This window comes from Salvelinus alpinus, chromosome 1 (genome assembly GCF_045679555.1).
Source record: "Salvelinus alpinus chromosome 1, SLU_Salpinus.1, whole genome shotgun sequence".
Lineage (NCBI taxonomy): Eukaryota > Metazoa > Chordata > Actinopteri > Salmoniformes > Salmonidae > Salvelinus > Salvelinus alpinus.
In genome coordinates this window covers 27,694,479-27,714,087 of record NC_092086.1, presented here as the reverse complement: position 1 = coordinate 27,714,087, position 19,609 = coordinate 27,694,479, and the positions used below count along the sequence as shown (strand labels likewise).

Here is a 19,609-nt window from a genome sequence, read left to right as displayed (position 1 = left end):
CCTCCAGGAGACATGATAGGGGGCCTCATGCCCATGGTTGGCGGGGAGAGTGGGCTAAGTTGTTCCAAAGTTTTAGTTGAGCCACCCCTTTTTTCTGGGAAACCATGTGGAAAATTAGTCATGTGACCATATATTTAGGAAGAGGTCATCATTTCACGGTGTCTGTGAAGGAAGAAACCACATGGAAAAAGTGGTTAGCAAGTTAGGTCCAAAAACTTATTTTCACAAAGTCAAATTAATTTAATGTGTTAGAGGTTTCATGACGCTTGTATCTAGTCCAAAGTATATCGTTTTAAGACTGTTTTATTCATCAGTTGGGGTCTCTTTAAGCTTCAATCTGAGGTCGTAAATCTAACATGAAAGTGCATCCTTGTAGCTGTGTGGGCTAATATAGTCAAAATGGTTGCTTTGGAGTAAATTGTGCCATTTGGCCATGGGCAAGTTGAGCCAATGCCTCAACATAACCCATACAAATGATGAAACATGTTGTTAGTAATATTAATAATATTTTTGTAATTTGTTATACATATGAACTCAAGATGCAAGTGCATTTTTCAAAGGTGGTGGTAATGTTTCATACAGTACAGAAATTTGTAGATGTTTAACATCTTACCCCAAGGCGGCTCAATGCTCAATTTATCCTTACCTCGGATAACTTGTGCAAAGAGACCACTTTTTTTTGGACAAGCTATGTTCTCTAAACTGTAATGTTTACATGAATTCTGATTATTATACACAACATCCTGAAATATACAGTACCAGTCAAAAGTTTGGACACTCCTACTCATTGAAAGGTTTTTCTTTATTTTTACTATTTTCTATATTGTAAAATAATAGTGAAGACATCAAAACTATGAAATAACACATATGGAATCATGTAGTAACCAAAAAAGTGTTAAACAAATCAAAATATATTTTATATTTGAGATTCTGCAAAGTAGCCACCCTTTACCTTGATGACAGCTTTGCACACTCTTGGGATTCTCTCAACCAGCTTCATGAGGAATGCTTTTCCAACAGTCTTGAAGGAGTTCCCACATATGCTGAGCACTTGTTGGCTGGTTTTCCTTCACTCCGCAGTCCAACTCATCCCAAACCATCTCAATTGGGTTGAGGTCAGGTAATTGGGGAGGCCAGGTCATCTGATGCAGCAAACCATCACTCTCCTTCTTGGTCAAATAGCCCTTACACAGCCTGGAGGTGTGTTTGGGTCATTGTCCTGTTGAAAAACAAATGATAGTCTCACTAAGCGCAAACCAGATGGATGGCGTATCGCTGCACAATGATGGTTGTGCTGGTTAAGTGTGCCTTGAATTCTAAATAAATCACAGACAGTGTCACCAGCAAAGCACCATCACACCTCCTCTTCCATGCTTCATGGTGGGAACCACACATGCGGAGATCATCCATTCACCTACTCTGCGTCTCACAAAGACATGGTGGTTGGAACCAAAAGTCTGAAATTTGGACTCAGACCAAAGGACAGATTTCTACCGGTCTAATGTCTATTACCTGTGTTTCTTGGTCCAAGCAAGTCTCTTCTTATTATTGATGTCCTTTAGTAGAGGTTTCTTTGCAGAAATTTGACCATGAAGGCCTGATTCACGCAGCCTCCTCTGACAGTTGATGTTGAGATGTGTCTGTTATTTGAACTCTGTGAAGCATTTATTTGGGCTGCAATCTGAGGTACAGCTAACTCTAATGAACTTATCCTATCCTATATCCTATCTAATGAACTTATCCTTATCCTTATCCAATGTTATCATAATGGTAAAACATATATTTAAAGTCATCAAGCTGCCATATTAGTTGATTTAGAATGGGAATATGTGCCCAATCACATTTAAATCAAATCAAAGTTTATTTGTCACGTGCGCTGAATACAACAGGTGTAGTAGACCTTACAGTGAAATGCTTACTTACAGGCTCTAACCAATAGTGCAAAAAAGGTATTAGGTGAACAATAGGTAGGTAAAGAAATAAAACAGTAAAAAGACAGGCTATATACAGTAGCGAGGCTATAAAAGTAGTGAGGCTACATACAGACACCGGTTAGTCAGGCTGATTGAGGTAGTATGTACATGTAGATATGATTAAAGTGACTATGCATATATGATGAACAGAGAGTAGCAGTAGCGTAAAATAGGGGTTGGTTACGTTGAGGGATAGGTTGTTATTCTGGCACCACCTGGCCAGGTCTCTGACTTCCTCCCTATAGGCTGTCTCGTCGTTGTCAGTGATCAGGCCTACCACTGTTGTGTCGTCTGCAAACTTAATGAACAGGGAGTACAGGAGGGGACTGAGCACGCACCCCTGGGGAGCTCCAGTGTTGAGGATCAACGTGGCAGATGTGTTGCTACCTACCCTCACCACCTGGGGGCGGCCCGCCAGGAAGTCCAGGATCCAGTTGCAGAGGGAGGTGTTTGGACATTTATAGAAAAAAAAATCATTTTTTCCAAAATTCCATGTCCAAAGCCACCATATTTCTAGATTGACCCATGTACAATATGTACAACATTCCTTGGATAAAATGAATGCCTGATGGGAAATCTCAATCGAAAATTGTTTTTAGTCTATGCTCAGGGTTTGGGGTGCCTCTTCCCTCTGTAGATCTTTCTCTTTCAGTTGTTGAATGAAATGAACTAAGTCTTCACCAGGTATGTGGGGTGTACTGGCCCCTATTCTGTGGTGTGATGCTTTCTCCTCATAGATTACTTTGTTGGTTTTCTCGCTGAACTTTGGAATAGTAACACTGTACAGTTGGTCTTTCACCACTCTTGCCTTTGGGACAACGTTAAATTCAATGATCCAGTTTCCTCCACTGCTCCCCTTGTCAATTACCTCAAACTTATGATTCCTTATGCATTTCCTGGCATCAGAATGGTGGTTTAAATCCTTGAAGCAGTTTTCAATGTAGTCCAATGCATCCACAAAGTCACTTTGGTTTCATGCACCCACAAGCAAATCTGATTACCTCACTTGCGACTTCAGTGGTTCTAATTTGTGGGCAATTTCCAGTGACTTGTATTCATGGCATGGAACAATCATGTTTTCAATTCCAGTCTCTGGTGGAAGCACTCTGTGCTCTCTTGACATATCGGAAGTCTTTGTCATGTTCATCAAATGCACGGAAGTTACTTAGAGAAGAAGATGCACCATCTGTTGATTGTTCATTTTCACTTGTTTCACTGGTCCTCTCAACTTTGTGTTCTGACTCTTGTGTGGATGCAGCACTGGATTCAACATTTCTGGTATCTCTCTGTGTGCTACTGCCTGCTTTTAGTTTCTGTGGTCTTGGCTTCAAAAGAGCATTACGATTAGATAGCAGAAGTTCAATTTGGCCACCTTTCATTTAAATTCTGTCACGCAGATATTCTCTTTGCAGCTTCATTAGTGCAGGTCCTGTAACCTCCTCTTCGTACAGTTCAGAATGTACTTATATTTTACTCCAATGGATTTTAACCAGGAGCTCACATGGGATTCTGTCCATTTGCCACATGGCAATTTGTTCCACTCTGTAAAAAAATAATACTCCCCATGTAAGACTTCATGACATATCAATATTTGCACCAAGGTTGGTATTCTGCCCTTGAGTTGCGTTCCCATGCAAAACTAGACAGATAGCTAACAACTAAGTTTTCAATAAAACTCCCAAGGTGTGACTTTTCTTGAATGAATATGTTGAAAACGTTTATGTTGTAAAACTGCAAAATACAGAAAAGAATATACTTTAGTATTCAATTCACACCGACATACTGTAGCTGTACATTATACATTTGAAGTAGCATGAATACAAAGCACGTGCTACGGTACCATGCATCTGGCATGATGCCAAACCATATAGCTAATTGTTACTCATATGGTAATTGGCTAACTCCTTTCATTACTCTAATAATGTACAACCATCTATGTAGAATAACAAAGCATATTACACTAGAAACAGTAACAAAACGACAATATTGTATATTTTACAATTCGTTTGCATGACGCACGAACAAAGTAATACAGCTAACGGCATACATGACAGGCATTGCAATTTGTGTGAGTAAATGCAACCAACCAACATTGATATGTAAGCAACTCTATCAATAACAAGATTATCATCGTTAGCTAAATGCTTGAATCGAACTTACAAACAAATATTTTCCAAGGCTGAAGCGTGACAAGATATAACTACTGTAAAGGGTTGCGTCAATCAAATCTGGTATCAGGATAAAATGAGAGATATTTTAAGTATTTTTATTTAACACAAGCGATAAATGGCCAGTACACCCCAGTCAAACAGCTGCAGACACTAGAGACGATCTTGGGAGAAAATGGTCAATTCTCTTGACCTGTGGAAAAAAGGACATGGATTACACCTTGTCATTCATCATTGTGACAAATAAGTTTCAAGAAGAACATCTGGAGACTATCAACTTCTTAGTGCACATGAAAATCGTCTGTGTTTTTGACTTTGATCCGGACTCCAAAACATCTGGACTTTGTGGACAATATCGTGAGCACCATGCTGCTAACCTCCATTTTTTGCATGACTTTGCTATTGATCCTGGTCTAAGCACCACCGACTTCAAGAAGAGCTTACAGCTATTTGATAGGACAAGCTGGATATTCTGCAATGTGCGGAATGATTACCTTGGTGGAGAAGATCCTTGTGATGAAAACCTGGATCAGAACAAAGAAAAAATTACTGAAAAGGACTGTCTCTGTCATCTGCAATGAAATCCTTCCTAAAGGTTCATTTGTGGTGCTTTTCTTGCTCATGTCTCAGGTCGAACAGCCACTTGTTGATACATTTCATGAATTCTATGCAGAAATGAATGGCCATGAGGAGAAGAGAACTACAGCAAGTGGTCAAGTCTCGTTCAAGCATCTTGTGATTTGGAATCACTGGAACAAATCAGTATTGTTGGCATGCCAATGAGTCATGTAGATGCTACAATTCAAAGCATTCGGCTTTCCAATAAACAACTGACTCGACGCTTACCTGTGTGCAACAAAGGTGTTTGCTTCCTGAAGCCAATAGTTGAAGACACAATGCTTTCTCTGGACATAGTCAGTGCTGACCAGTGTGAAGAAACAAATTGAATGTAATGGGCAATGACCAAGTTAGTAACATTGAGAAATATTTCTATCAAGGAAGGAAAATCAGCTGGATGCACTTGTGGCTTGCAGAAAAAGTGAAGTTTGAAGAGGTCATTCAGAGAGATGCATACAAAGAAACAACCAAGGTTTTAGAGGGTGTTTTACATGGTGATACAACAAAAAGGTAAATTCAGAGTGTCAACATATGTCACCAACCTGGCAGTGGTGGAAGCACAGTCGCACATCAGATCCTCTGGAACTATAGAACCAAACTCCGGTGTGCAGTGGATAAGTAATCATACCTAATTCAAACTGTTTGTCAGCATTTAGTACGCCTGCGAGAATATGAAGAGAAAGACAATAACAGTTGTCTCCCGGTGCTCTTGCTGCTGGATGACTGTAATGCAGAGTATGTAGATGAGCTCAGACGAGAATTAGGTCATGCAATTGCAACCATGAAGATCACTGCTTCGGCCTTATGTTTCATCCTTCTTATCTGCAAAAGATGCCACAACCCAGAAAAGATGACCAGAAATTCCCAGACAGTATCAGTGACAAACAATCTGTCTAAACAGGAGAAGATTCTATTCAAAAAGATACGCCAAGAACTGATGTCTGAACCTATTGAGTCCATTCGAGCTTTTGTACTCATGAGTGAGAGATTTCAGAAGAGTTACATTGAGGGCTTTGTGAAGAACCTACTGGAGGATATTGACCACTCATCTCTCACCACTCGCCTTATCCGATTTGTCGCCTTGCTGAACTGTCATGTTCAGAATTCCTACATATCTGTGTCACACTGTGAGGCCTCCCTGGGCTTTGGCATCCAAATAGATCGGTTCCGTTACCATACATTTGTGAATTCTCTAAGTGAACAAGCCAGACTTGTTTTCATACAACTGAGAGAAAGTACAACACACATCTCATCCATTAAAATGCACCCTGTCGTAGCAAGGGAAATTCTGGAACAGCTGTCTGCCATTCAGCCTCAAAGCTCCATCGCAAAGGATCTTCTCCTTGACAAGGTTCTGGTGGATTATAGGTTCGGCAGGAATGAATTTCTGAAGTTCCTCCGAGATCTGCTCATCAGACACAACAAAATATGCAGAGGAGATCCTGATGACAGTTCGTTCTCTCCTTTGATTGAGCATGTCTGTAGAGAGAAGCCGGATGGCCTTCAAAAAGCAACTGAACTTTTAGAAGCAGCATATACCTGCTTTGGAAAGTTTGCATTTTTTGCCCAGCAGCTGGCATGACTGCTATATACAAACAAAAGTTTAATTGAGGCCCAGCGTTGGGCAGAGGAAGCAAAAGCGCACTGTCTACATGATACTTTCATCCTTGACACGGAGGGGCAGGTATACAAAAAGTGGTTTTTATGAACAACATGATGCTCTGGGGAAAGCAGAGAAACCACCTGAAGAGGTATGTGAAATCATTGGTACAGCTCTGAAAGGAATTGCTGCCTTTCATACCTCTGAAAAAGCTCCCAAATCATAGATAGTCAGTCTGAACAGCTCCTACTTTGGGGAAGTAGATGTTGGATGTCGGCTCCTTCAGCTCATATCGTCAGTGTCACGATCGTCAATGGGAGAGAGAGAGGACCAAGGCGCAGCGTGTGGAAAATACATCTTCTCTTTATTAGAAGAAGGACAACGAAACAAAACAACAAACGTGACGCTATCAAAGACTAAGTGCAAACATGCAACATAGACACAGACAATTACCCACAACACCCCAATGCCTATGACTGCCTTAAATATGGCTCTCAATCAGAGACAATGAACCACAGCTGCCTCTAATTGAGAACCAATCTAGGCAGCCATAGACATAACTAGACAACTACACTAGACACTACAAAAACACATACATTCCCCATGTCACACCCTGACCTAACTAAAAAACATAAAGAAAACAAAGAATACTAAGGCCAGGGCGTGACACTCAGTGAATGTTTTTTCTACAAAAGATGGAAAATCTGAGCTTATGAGATACTTACTGACTGACTATATACCAGAAGCAGTTAATAAACCCTGGAAGAAGTTTCATGGCCAGTTAAAAGGAATGCAAAAGAGTATTGAAAATTCTCGAGTGCATTTCTGAAGACCTTTCGCACTGACATAAGTGAGGAAGAAGAGGAACTTGACACACGAGAACCTGAATAGGTAAACAATCCAAGGAAATGGCTTACAAGGAAAAGCGCTGTGTACGCTGGCTTTTTCTGTAATGTTGTTTCGCATGTAGACAGTCCAATGCCTGACTGCGCTGAAGATGTAATGGTCACTCCGTTCTAAAAACAAAAGAAAATGTATGAGTTAGGAGGTGGGAATGTCACAACCATTCTCTCCCTGCTCTCGGATCACAAGACTGGGAGATGTGGCAAGAAGCTAGAGGAAATAATTGGCATGTATCCAGTTAACCCCAAAATGAAAGAACTTGACCAGACAGACCTGGTCAACTACTTTTTCTCTCAGATAGCTCTTGCTTGTGCTATACCAGGTTCTCCAAAGCTGGTTGCGCTTACGAAACTTCAAGATCTCAGCATGAGATTTTACAAGGAAGGCAGCAAGTCAGCAAGTGCCTTCTTTTTGCTTTCAACCTTATTCTGTCCAGAGGACAATGAACCTAGCTCTGCAAAAAACAAAAAAGTCTTCATGTCAGCCATTGAGGACCTTCAAAGACAACTTCGGCTAAAAATGAAACCAAAAAAGAGCAGAACAGTGACTCACTTCTTTCTTGGAAAGGCAAGGGGTCTGAACAGGATTGTTCATAGCAGTGCTATTGAAAAGCACATTAAGGGAAATCTCAAGGAGAGAAGGCTCAAGTGGCTCGGTGGGGAGGTGTGGAAAACCCCAGAGGTTGTCCAAAATGCTGAACCGTGTTGAAGGAAGGACAGAAAACAAGTATCTGTTTGTTCAAGGGAAGCATTATCAGAGTCCCCCCCTTGTATTCTGCCTCGTTACCAAATGCAATTTGAGAACTTGACAAGAAATACAAGGAGCAAAATGTAAATACAATGGGAACCCTGGAACACAAACAGGGGATAGATGGGCCTGTTAGAATAAGCTGCATTATGTAAATAGTGAATAAAGTTGTATGTATAATGATGATGCCGTAAATAAATACCTTTTTAATGTCTTCTTGGCTATATACATATATAAATGATGTCTTAAGAGCCAGTATTCAATGCATAATACCCATATGTATTGTAATTGAGGTTAGTCAAATAAAAACAATATAATTTGTTAAAAGCCTGTCCAGGTGAAGTATTTTTGTTACCAGTGCAAAGGACTTGTTGATCCTAAAACCTACTAATTTAGTCAAAAGCAGTATGTTTGGTTCGCACACCTAATATAATTCTTAAGAAACTAAAAGTAAAATATATTTTATGTAAAAGACACTGCAGATTGACAAAATGGACGCACCATCTTTGATAAAATCGGATTTGTCCCAACAAAATCTCCATTTGTCATAAAGTACTATACAGTAGGCTTTGTTTGGCTTAACAAATAACAAATATTGTGGCTAATAATGAGTGCCAATAACTTAAAAACAACAGTGAAAACAAAGGCTCAGGGGTAATTAAATCAATAATCCACTGTACAGTACTGCAGCATCTTCTTGTTGCTATTTGACTAACACAACCACAAAAGTATACTTAAGAAAATATCATGCTAGCTAACATTTGTAAGGCTGCGTTTACACAGGCCTGTGTAGCCAAACTAGGTATGGAATTTAAATTATGTATAATTACCGTAATACTTCAATGAATAGCCTGGGCATTTATTTGTTTCAATCACTGACCACAACCAAAGCTTAGTAGAGAATGGCTTCTATTTGAACTAGGCATCTATTTTCTTCCTAACCTTTTTCCTCCCCCAACCTTGCAGTCTCGCCCTCTTCTGATCCACCTCAGACAAACGTTGAAGTTCGACCCTTTGACTTCGCCATTCTCTCGCTCGATTTGTATCAATTCCAAAATGCCTGGCTGTTGCCTCGCCCACATGTTTTGATCTGTGAATTTGATATCCTGTTTTCTTTTTGGTGGCGCTATGTTTAGCAACAATGACAGAATAAAGAAACAATTATAATAATATTCACATGACCGTGGGAATATCAGAGCTGTGTACATGGTAACCTTGAAACAATTCATTTAGACCTAGTGTTTATTTGAAACAGGTTTTTATTTTCTGAAATGTGTGCCGATGCCCGGATTTGAGACTCTGTGTTTAATTGAAGTTTTACGGTAAGTGAAAGTCAGAAATTGTTACACATGTGAAACAGCTGGCTTCTTCTTACCAGAAGCAACTGGTTCTACTGCACAACCATATTAAAATCCCCAAGGCCTTAGATTGATATTGTAGTGGCTAAATTGTCCACTATAATTGTCGCAATACAATTTCCATTCTAATCGTTTAGCCACAATGAAGAGTGGTGAAATGTTAGTATTGACACATACAAATCCAATCTCCAGAGTTTGATTCAAGTTGAAAAAGAATAATACATTTATTTGTCGCTCGGGCGTCCCTGGATCCTGGAGTGCATCATCAGGGGCATCCCTGGTCCTGGAGTGCATCATCAGGGGCGTCCCTGGATCCTGGAGGCATACAGCAGGGTGCGTCCCTGGTCCTGGTATGGCATCATCAAGGGCTGTCCCTGGTCCTGGAGGCATCAGTCAGGGGCGTCCCAGTAGGTCCTTGGAGGCATCATCAGGGGCGTGCCTGGTCAACTGGAGGCATCATCAGGGGCGTCCCTGGTCCTGGAGGAACATACACTTGACAGGGGCATCCCTGGTCCTGGCAGGCATACATCAGGGATGCGTCCCTGGATCCTGGAGGCATACATCAGGGTGCGTCCCTGGTACCACACTGAGCAGGCATCAGCTAGGGGCGTCCCATGGTCCTGGAGGCATCATCAGGGGCGTCCCTGGTCCTGGAGGCATCATCAGGGGCGTCCCTGGTCCTGGAGGCATCATCAGGGGCGTCCCTGGTCCTGGAGGCATCATCAGGGGCGTCCCTGGTCCTGGAGGCATCATCAGGGGCGTCCCTGGTCCTGGAGGCATCATCAGGGGCGTCCCTGGTCCTGGAGGCATCATCAGGGGCATCCCTGGTCCTGGAGGCATCATCAGGGGCATCCCTGGTCCTAGAGGCATCATCCCACCCATGGGCGTCATACTAAAGACCAAATGGAGAGAAAACACATAATCACAAGAGTTCATAGTAAAATGACTATTACATGACTGTTTATTAGACCTAAAGAACATCCAAATAAACTTACCAGGTGCTGTATTGAGCAAACAAATGTAGTCAAACAATCAGCAATTATCAGTCATTATCTCTGTATAAGCTTTATAAATACTTAAGTAATTCATCTAGATAAATCCTAGTAATAACCCCAGTGTCAGCTCTGGAGGCATCCCCAGTGCTGTGGGAAAAGGGGGCATCCCTGGCTGGGTCATGGGGGGAATGTAGCCTGCAGCCTGGGGCTGGGCAGCTGGCGTCAGGAAGGACGATCGGGGCTCCTTGTCCTCCTCATACTCATCAGAGTTATCCTGGTTGTTCAGCTTCATCTTCTGACTCTCTGTCAACTAACAAACAACTAACTAAAAGGCACAATCAACCCCTTAGACTGGTCAAGAAAAATATCATGATCGTTGACAGAAAATGTGGTGCATAAGGTAGAAGAATTAATCATTCGGGTTCATGTTAATGGTTAGTTAATAGTCCCTCGCAACTGTATGCAAGTGTCATGACGTGGACCTTTCTGGGTGTAGATCATGGCTTCCCCCTCTCTCACTCTCTCCTACACCCAGGTTCTGTTATCTCAGATCGTAAATTCCTGGTGGATACTCTCTTCCCGTTTTCATGCAGAGAGAGAGACCACAGAGTGAACAAAGGATTTCACGTGGCCGAACTCCTAAATCCCCAAAATGGGAAAATTAAACTATATGTCCACTTGTGAAAATGTGGGAAGGGTCCATGGACACTTAAGGGACAGTTATGTTGAGTGTGTTTCATTTGGTGACCTCACAAAGGACAGGAAACACACATAACTATATCTCTGAATGTGTACATTTCTCAATTATGGTGTTTGCATCTAATTATTGTATAAAATGAATGAGTAAAGATGAAACTATTTGTGAAATGATGTGATGTTAACCTTTAATTTTGAGAGAATTGTATTCCCTGTAAAGTTTAACTAGTCAGTGGCCACACCCCCGTGAGCACAGACATGATCAGGTGTCATGGAACCGCCTTTTCTATTGTTACGAATAAAACCCTCTCCTGAGGAAATCCTTTTCAGACCACGCATACTTCGGTGTAAGCTGAGGTGGCACAGGTTTGAGTACCAAAACTAGAAAACTATACCACGTGGAGCATTGGCTACACGGCTGGAAATGGTTAAACTCAGACTATCGATCCCTACAGAATAAGAGCAAATCTTAGATACTAATTACTAGTCTGCAGCTAGAAATTATGTAAACCTGGGTTGCGAATACCAACAACCGCCGAAACATCTACTCTAAGAACAATGGACGCCTGACGTATCCATTACAACAGACACTATCAGGAGCCGCTGATAGAGCAACCACCATGAGTAACCAGAGACTCTGATGAACTGACTCTTCCGCAGACGGACCGACGATTCCAACAGAGAAGACAACTACATAATGGCGTAAATATATTGATTGCAGTTATTCCCGAATGAGCGAGCATTCATGTGCAAAGGATTAGCATTTCAATTAATATAATTATCCAATGTGTGTAGTGATCCATTTTGTCTTTCCCGCTCTTTCTCAGTCCACACCCCCTTCCCTTTGAGCACCAAGCCATCATATCAGTTTAGCCCACTAGGGGATCTTCCCTAGCATTGTTAGTAACCAATATCTACTGTTTGTTTGTTTATGCATTTCTGTGATTATTTAGTTAGTAAATAAATGATTAAGCCAATTGGTGTATGTATGACTTATAGTAAAGGCTGAGTTCGTGCAGATAACCAACTATTTACGACGTTCAGATGAGACTGACGTGAGGTAAAGAATAATTCATTAATAGAAGACTAATTGATCAGATATTAAAATATCTGAAGAGTTATATTCTGAAAATTTGAAAATTTGAAAATCTGAAGATTTTCCATGGTGCCCCAACTTCCTAGTTAATTAAATGTACATGATTAGTTTAATCACGTACTAATAATTACAGATAATTTATTTGATAAAATAACAGTCTTCACCTTTAATGATGCCAAAGACACAACAAGCATTCCAGCTGCTGTCATCATACCTGCTTGCGGATGAGAATGATCGTGTCACAATTATTAAAAACCATTAATCATACCTTGTGTTTTCTGTTTAAGCACTCTTCTTCTTTATGTCTCCTTCCAGGTATTGCATTTGGGATCCCATCAATGGTTTCTTTGTCTATGTAAAACGCTGGATGTACGCAGCACTGTGGGATACTGCATTTAATGAGCATTGGATATACTGAATATAATACAGTGTATTCGCTACTTCCTGTCACGGCCGTCTGAAGAAGAGGGAGTGGACCAAAGCGCAGCGTGGTCAGTGTTCATGCTTTCTTTATTAAAACTGAACACTGAGACAAAATAACCAAAAATAGAACAACACGAAACAGTTCAGTCTGGTGCAGACACAAAACAGAAAACAACTACCCACAAAAACCATGTGGGGAAAAAGCTACCTAAGTATGGTTCTCAATCAGAGACAACGATAGACAGCTGCCTCTGATTGAGAACCACACCCGGCCAAACAACAAAGAAATACAAAACATAGAAAATGAACATAGAATGCCCACCCAAATCACACCCTGACCAAACCAAAATAGAGACATAAAAAGCTCTCTACGGTCAGGACGTGACACTTCCAGTTAGGTTGTAACGAAAGCATGCCTACAATTACAAAAGTGAAAACACTGCATATCTTTCTGAAAGCAAAATCAGTCACTTCAACAAACTAGTGCTGTGACCCCATTTCCTTACCTGCATACAGTGGATGGTCAATCCCGGCCCTGTGTACAGTTTATTGTGACGTGACTTTTGAAGTATTTGACCTTCTGGTGCTGAATGACAATTTTTTGTATCGTCTAAATCTCTGCAGCAGATACCAGGTCGTCACTAGCTTCCACATCCACAAAGTCAAAATTATGGTTAAACCCTGCCCATTTGTAGAATGTATATTATTTTATTTGTATTTAACGACAGACTCAATAGCCTTGGTTTCTCAAACGGAGGGCCTGTTGTCCGGACCTCTGGCAGTCTCTATAGGGGTGCCACAGGGTTCAATTCTCGGGCTGACTCTTTTCTCTGATGATGTTGCTCTTACTGCTGGTGATTCTCTGATCCACCTCTATGCAGACAACACCATTCTGTATACATCTGGCCCTTCTTTGGATACTGTGTTAACAAACCTCCAAACGAGCTTCAATGCCATACAACACTCCTTCCGTGGCTTCCAACTGCTTTTAAATGCTAGTAAAACTAAATGCATGCTCTTCAACCGATCGCTGCCTACACCTGCCCGCCTGTCTAGTATCACTACTCTGGACGGTTCTGACTTAGAATATGTGGACAACTACAAATACCTAGGTGTCTGGTTAGACTGTAAACTCTCCTTCCAGACTCACATTAAGCATCTCCAATCCAAAATGAAATCTAGAATCGGCTTCCTATTTCGCAACTAAGCCTCCTTCACTCATGCTGCCAAACATACCCTCGTAAAACTGACTATCCTACCGATCCTTGACTTTGGCGATGTCATTTACAAAATAGCCTCAAACACTCTACTCAGCAAACGGGATGTAGTCTATCACAGTGCCATCCGTTGTGTCACCAAAGCCCCACATACTACCCACTACTGCGACCTGTATGCTCTCGTTGGCTGGCCCTCGCTACATATTCGTCACCAAACCCACTGGCTCCAGGTCATCTATAAGTCTTTGCTAGGTAAAGCCCCGCCTTATCTCAGCTCACTGGTCACCATAGCAGCACCCACCCGTAGCACGCGCTCTAGCAGGCATATTTCACTGGTCACCCCCAAAGCCAACACTTGCTTTGGCCGTCTTTCCTTCCAGTTCTCTGCTGCCAATGACTGGAACAAATTCGAAATTCACTGAAGTTGGAGACTTATATCTCCCTCTCTATCTTTAAGCATCAGCTGTCAGAGCAGCTTACCCATCACTGTACCTGTACACAGCCAATCTGTAAATAGCACACCCAACTTCCTCATTCCCATATTGTTATTTATCTTCTTGCTTTTTTTGCACCCCAGTATCTCCAATTGCACATCATCATCTGCACATCTATCACTCCAGTGTTAATGCTAAATTGTAATTATTTCACCTCTTTGGCCTATTTATTGCTTCCCTAATCTTCTACATTTGCACACTCCGTACATATTTTTTCTATTGTATTATTGACTGTACGTTTGTTTATGTGTAACTCTGTGTTGTTGTTTTTGTCGCACTGCTTTGCTTTATCTTGGCCAAATTCTTATTTACAATGACGGCCTACCCCGGCCAAACCCTAACCCAGACGATGCTGGGCCAATTGTGCGCCACCCTATGGGACTCACAGCCGGTTGTGATACAGCCTGGAATCAAACCAGGGTCTGTAGTGACACCTCTAGCACTGAGATGCAGTGCCTTAGACCACTACGCCACTCTGGAGTATTTTACACCTAACCACAACTTTAATCCTAACCTTAACCACACAGATAACCTTATGTCTAACATTAAATTAAGACCAAAAAGCATGTTTTGCTTACATACATTTTTACCACATAGACAATTTTGACTTTGTGGCTATGGAATCTAGATATAAAACAGTCCATTTGTCATCGAATAGTAAACCTTCAAAAGACCGGTAAACAGTGACCACTAGGGGCTGTTCAGGCTAATGAACGCCAATATCCCAAAAGTTATTATGCCATTGTTTGTATATTCAGAAACATTAACTTAATTTTACCCTTTAATACATGGCTATAAGTGTGCAACGACCACTGATAATTTGGGCATAATTTAGCTATTTTAATAACTGATGTGATCAGTTTATTTCCTGGACCAAATCATGTCATAGCAAGTTTTACACGGACCTTAAACAACGACGGATTCATGGAATTACACTCCGCATGCGTGAGTCAGATCATGGATCTTTAGAAATAATGATAGACTCGTCTCTTCAGTAAAGGAAGTTGTTAGTCTATTCACATGCCTCGTATTGTTATTATTTCTTATCCAGTTCAACCTGCATCCTAAATAACTGAACGTCATTTCTCCGTATCTGTCATTTGTTGATACGTGCGAAGGAATCATGTTTACCTCGCAAACTTCCATGCAAACGTCCTCCTTCCAAGATTCAATTGACGTGGAAGAAAAGGATACGGATTATGATAACGAAGAGATGGGATATAATCAGAAAATACAGTTGAACTGTTACTATACAATTTATCTCTACCAAGGCACCAGGTAATCTTCTCCATCTGAATGTTCTGTTTGACTCTATCTAACTTTACATCAAGCAATTTGTTTTGACAGTACACAATGAGCTAAACTAGGGCATTATCTGGTATGCAAATATATGCAGATGACGTGTAATGTTAACTTGCCTTAGCTACTAGGCTATAGAGAATCTATGGACCTCGGTCCCCTCACCCTTCTCCATAGGGATGAATGGAAATGCATTACCAATCACACCAATGTCTGACTTTGTTGATATTTTTAGACTCATTGGAGGTTCTCACAATGTACAGTATTCATGCTCTGACAATCTGTATACATACACTGTCATTAGAGGAACTATAGGAGGATGGGCTCATTGTAATGGCTGGAATGGAACACATGAAACATATGGAAACAACATGTTGGACCCTGTTCCATTTATTCCATTCCAGCCATTACAATGAGCCCATCCGCCTATAGCTCAACCCACCAGCCTCCGCTGACTGTGATAACATCATCAAGCTAGTCCAGCTGCATTTTGAGGCCAATTTCTCTGTCACTGTGTGACCACTTTCTCCCAAATTCACTGGTTCTCTGTGGGCATCAACTGTGGATCCAGCTGCTGACTTACTGTACTGTCAGTTCAGACTTGCTGTTCTGTTCTCCACTAACTAACCACCAAGTCATGAGTATAGTAACTACCTACAGTACCTGTCTAGATCTGAGGCAACTGCAGAGGGCAACGTGGCATGGAGCCAGAGAAGAACAGATTCCACAGCCAGTACCAGTCAGGAAGACTTTAGGTAACCAAGGTCTCCCCGTGACCCGTCCGTTTCTCTAGTGGTTTTATTTCTGTGGCTTTCAGTGTTGTCCTTCTCTGTCGTATCCATGGGCCTGCTGCTGGAAACCTATCAACCTGGAATCAACACTGTTTCTTTCCTGTCATGATGTCATCAGTGTGCTTCCGGCTATCTGGGATATGGAGTCACAAAGCCTAGTACCTATCTACCTCCTTCTGTACACACTGTTCACCCTACTTCTTTTGGGATGTCGTCTTTCTGTGACGTCAAGTTGTTTCAGCCTCAGATTCTATAATGAGGATGATATAGTTCTGTGATATGATATTGTTATGTTATTAAAACGTGATATTTCAGTGTCACATCATGCATCTTACACAGTGACCATAAGGAAAGAGAAGTGGGAAGGAAGGATTTAAATGGGCTCTGTGACTCACATGGAAACTGGAAGATTCTGTTTCACTATATCTGTATCTAGCCTTCATGTTGTGTTGATGTGGCTTTTGTTCATCAGCTTCCTTCTTCATCTCCTCTTTGGCTGTCCACTTTCTCATCAGATCTGATTGGTCGCCTGTCACTCTGTTTCCATGGTAACTGACTCTTGCCCCACCAACAGCCTCACCCTAGTGGACAGCAGCCTGCCGGTAGAGGCGGAGCCTGAGCTACGATGCTACATCTCCCGGAGGCTGAGCAAAGGAGCCCTGCTGGGGGGCATGGGAAACATTGCCGCCGTGGAGCTCAGGTGACCTTAACTAACTTAAACTAAGGGCCTCATTCCAAACCAACCCATCTCTCCTTTCCTTAAGAACTTGTTGAACCTAATTTCAAACCAATCCAGCTTTAATATCCTTAAGAACCTGTTGAGCCCATCTCACAGATCTGATTGGATTGCTTAGGTATGGTATCAGCAATATAGTAACTATATACAGGCCTGTGTATATAGGCCTGTGTGTCTCTGGCTCTGTCTAGCTAAGCACGGTCTTGATTTGGAATCAGACCTAAGTATTCTCTCCTTATGTATACATCAATTAGCCTGCACACTTCTAAAGTAGTGTAAACCCAGTGTTTTACATTCATAATAAATATGTGTTTGTTGTCCCATCCCAGTGTCCCAGAGGCGGCGGTGGGCTGTTACTGCTGTCTCCTGGAGCAGGAGAGATCCCCAGAGCAGCCCGACGCAGACGGCAATGGCTATGTAATCTGCCTCATGGGGGGCTCTGAGAAAGGCCTCAACCTATATCCTTCACAGGCTAATGCAGCTCTTTCTGAATCCTAATAATGTAGAGTCAGTCTAGACTTGTATTGTGTAGATGGGTACTGAAACTCATAAACCATTCATCATTAAACCATAAACCATTTCCTTAATCGACTGTACGTTTAGACTTGAACTGGACAAGTACGTGCAAGGCCTGCAGAGCAGTCTACAGACTCCTGAGGTAAGCAGGAAGTGGAATCACCAAAATAATATAATTGTACTGGATTCTATCAACTCTTGGACAGGGCTCCTTTGTAATAAACACATTTCTATCTGAAGGGGACTCATCTAGGTTGTGTTCAAGAGGGAAACATTCTTTTGAAACGGGGAGGTACTACCTGACGTTTTCAAATAAGAACACAGATTGTTCTTCTCCATTGTGAAATGTTTTGCTATCAGTGTGACCTACTTAACACCATCCTAGATAGATAAATATAAAATGACTACACAGATAGGTAGTCCTATGCCCCTGTGTAGGGTTATAACAGTGTTATCTCTCTCTCTGTCCTCCTTGTGTGTGTGTGTGTGTGTGTGTGTGTGTGTGTGTGTGTGTGTGTGTATATATATATATATATATATATATATATAGCTGGTAAACCTAGAGACTGAGATCAGGCCCTACCTGAGTATGTGGTACGAGGAGTCAGTGATGCACATCCACAGAGTGGTACAGATGGTCCAGGGGAGCATCAGCTTCCTGCTACATGCTGTGAGTCACCTTTGACCCATCATTTGACTGTTACCATAGTGATTAATTCCCCCTGTACCAGTGATTTCCCCTCATTCTTTCAATACATTTACTTCCCCTCCATGCTTCACTATGTCATTTTTTTGCTTGTCCATATACACACTCACTTTACTTACTTGGGCTGTGTCCACTAGCTAAAGCTAGAATTGAGTCTTTACTGACTAGTAGCCATCTTGCTTGACAAAACAAATGGGAAGTGGAAACATAAAAATGCTAAATGAGATATTCTCAGCATATTGTATTGTCACAAAACATCTTGACATTTGTTGGCGTCAGTCACACCATTGCAGAGTTCAAAACGCATCATTTTCTTTGATGGCCATCAATGTTGCCACTGTATAGCTTAAAGCAGAAACAAAGTTCCAAGAATAGTTTTGACTGGTTGTCATTGTCGGATAATGCTTTTAAAAAATCTGTAACGCTGATCAGGCTCATGTCATTGTAGAATAAAGTTTTGTTTAAAATGCAGCACTGATCAGGCTCATGTCATTGTAGAATAAAGTTTTGTTTAATATACAGTGCTGATCAGGCTCATGTCATTGTAGAATAAAGTTTTGTTTAATATACAGTGCTGATCAGGCTCATGTCATTGTAGAATAAAGTTTTGTTTAAAATGCAGCACTGATCAGGCCCATGTCATTGTTTTGAAGGCTCTGAGTCACATACACGTGGAGGTCACCAATGCAGATGACAGGACCAAGGCTGATGTTGCTAGGTGAGTTACTTTAAAGGTCCAGTCCAGTCCAAATTGGGTTTTCGGTCAAATTCTGTTTAATAAATGAGTATCACTTCTGAAAATAATCTGAAAACACCTAGTCTTTATTCCTGTGGTTAAACTACATATAAGAATATACAGTATGTGCTGTGAATATGAATGAATATGGTTCATGTGTGTGTAGGTTCATTAAGGCAGCAGGTCTGCAGGGCCTGGTCCAGGAAGACACTACCACAGCCTCTCTGTATAAGGCCTCAGAGGCTCTTACTGACCTGGTCATAGACTGCTCCACCAGCCCTCCTACACTCTCCAACACAGGTCTGTGTGACTGCTCTAACCTGTGGATATATACACACACACAGGTCTGTGTGACTGCTCTAACCTGTGGACATATACACACACAGAGGTCTGTGTGACTGCTCTAACCTGTGGACATATACACACACACAGGTCTGTGTGACTGCTCTAACCTGTGGATATACACACACACACACAGGTCTGTGTGACTGCTCTAACCTATGGATATACACACACACAGGTCTGTGTGACTGCTCT

The 19,609-nt window shown here is 41.6% G+C and overlaps 2 protein-coding genes and 1 pseudogene across 8 annotated transcripts in view; 2 read left to right on the top strand and 1 right to left on the bottom strand.

Moving 5' to 3' along the window:
- rhot1a (ras homolog family member T1a) overlaps positions 1-19,609 on the bottom strand; it is a 63,526-nt gene that overhangs the window by 21,312 nt on the left and 22,605 nt on the right. The window lies entirely within an intron of this gene.
- Positions 13-6,806, top strand: LOC139539932 (sterile alpha motif domain-containing protein 9-like; annotated as a pseudogene).
- LOC139572667 (protein Njmu-R1-like) lies at positions 15,230-19,541 on the top strand. 2 transcript variants are annotated; one of them, XM_071395348.1, is made up of 8 exons: positions 15,233-15,566; positions 16,259-16,342; positions 16,953-17,078; positions 17,444-17,572; positions 17,712-17,772; positions 18,181-18,300; positions 18,990-19,054; positions 19,239-19,536. In XM_071395348.1, exons 1-8 carry the CDS (start codon positions 15,412-15,414, stop codon positions 19,468-19,470), a joined length of 972 nt encoding a protein of 323 aa, XP_071251449.1. In that variant the 5' UTR covers positions 15,233-15,411; the 3' UTR covers positions 19,471-19,536. The 2 variants fall into 2 exon arrangements, with proteins under 2 accessions (XP_071251457.1, XP_071251449.1); XM_071395356.1 differs by lacking the exon at positions 16,259-16,342 and having other exon boundaries at positions 15,230-15,566; positions 19,239-19,541.

Excerpts from the sequence above, each read along its gene's own strand:
- LOC139572667 (XM_071395348.1), top strand. The coding sequence starts at position 15,412 with ATGTTTACCTCGCAAACTTCCATGCAAACGTCCTCCTTCCAAGATTCA. Across the intron at positions 16,343-16,952 it reads ACCAGTCAGGAAGACTTTAG|CCTCACCCTAGTGGACAGCA; the intron begins GTAACCAAGGTC and ends CCCCACCAACAG. Across the intron at positions 19,055-19,238 it reads ACCAAGGCTGATGTTGCTAG|GTTCATTAAGGCAGCAGGTC; the intron begins GTGAGTTACTTT and ends ATGTGTGTGTAG.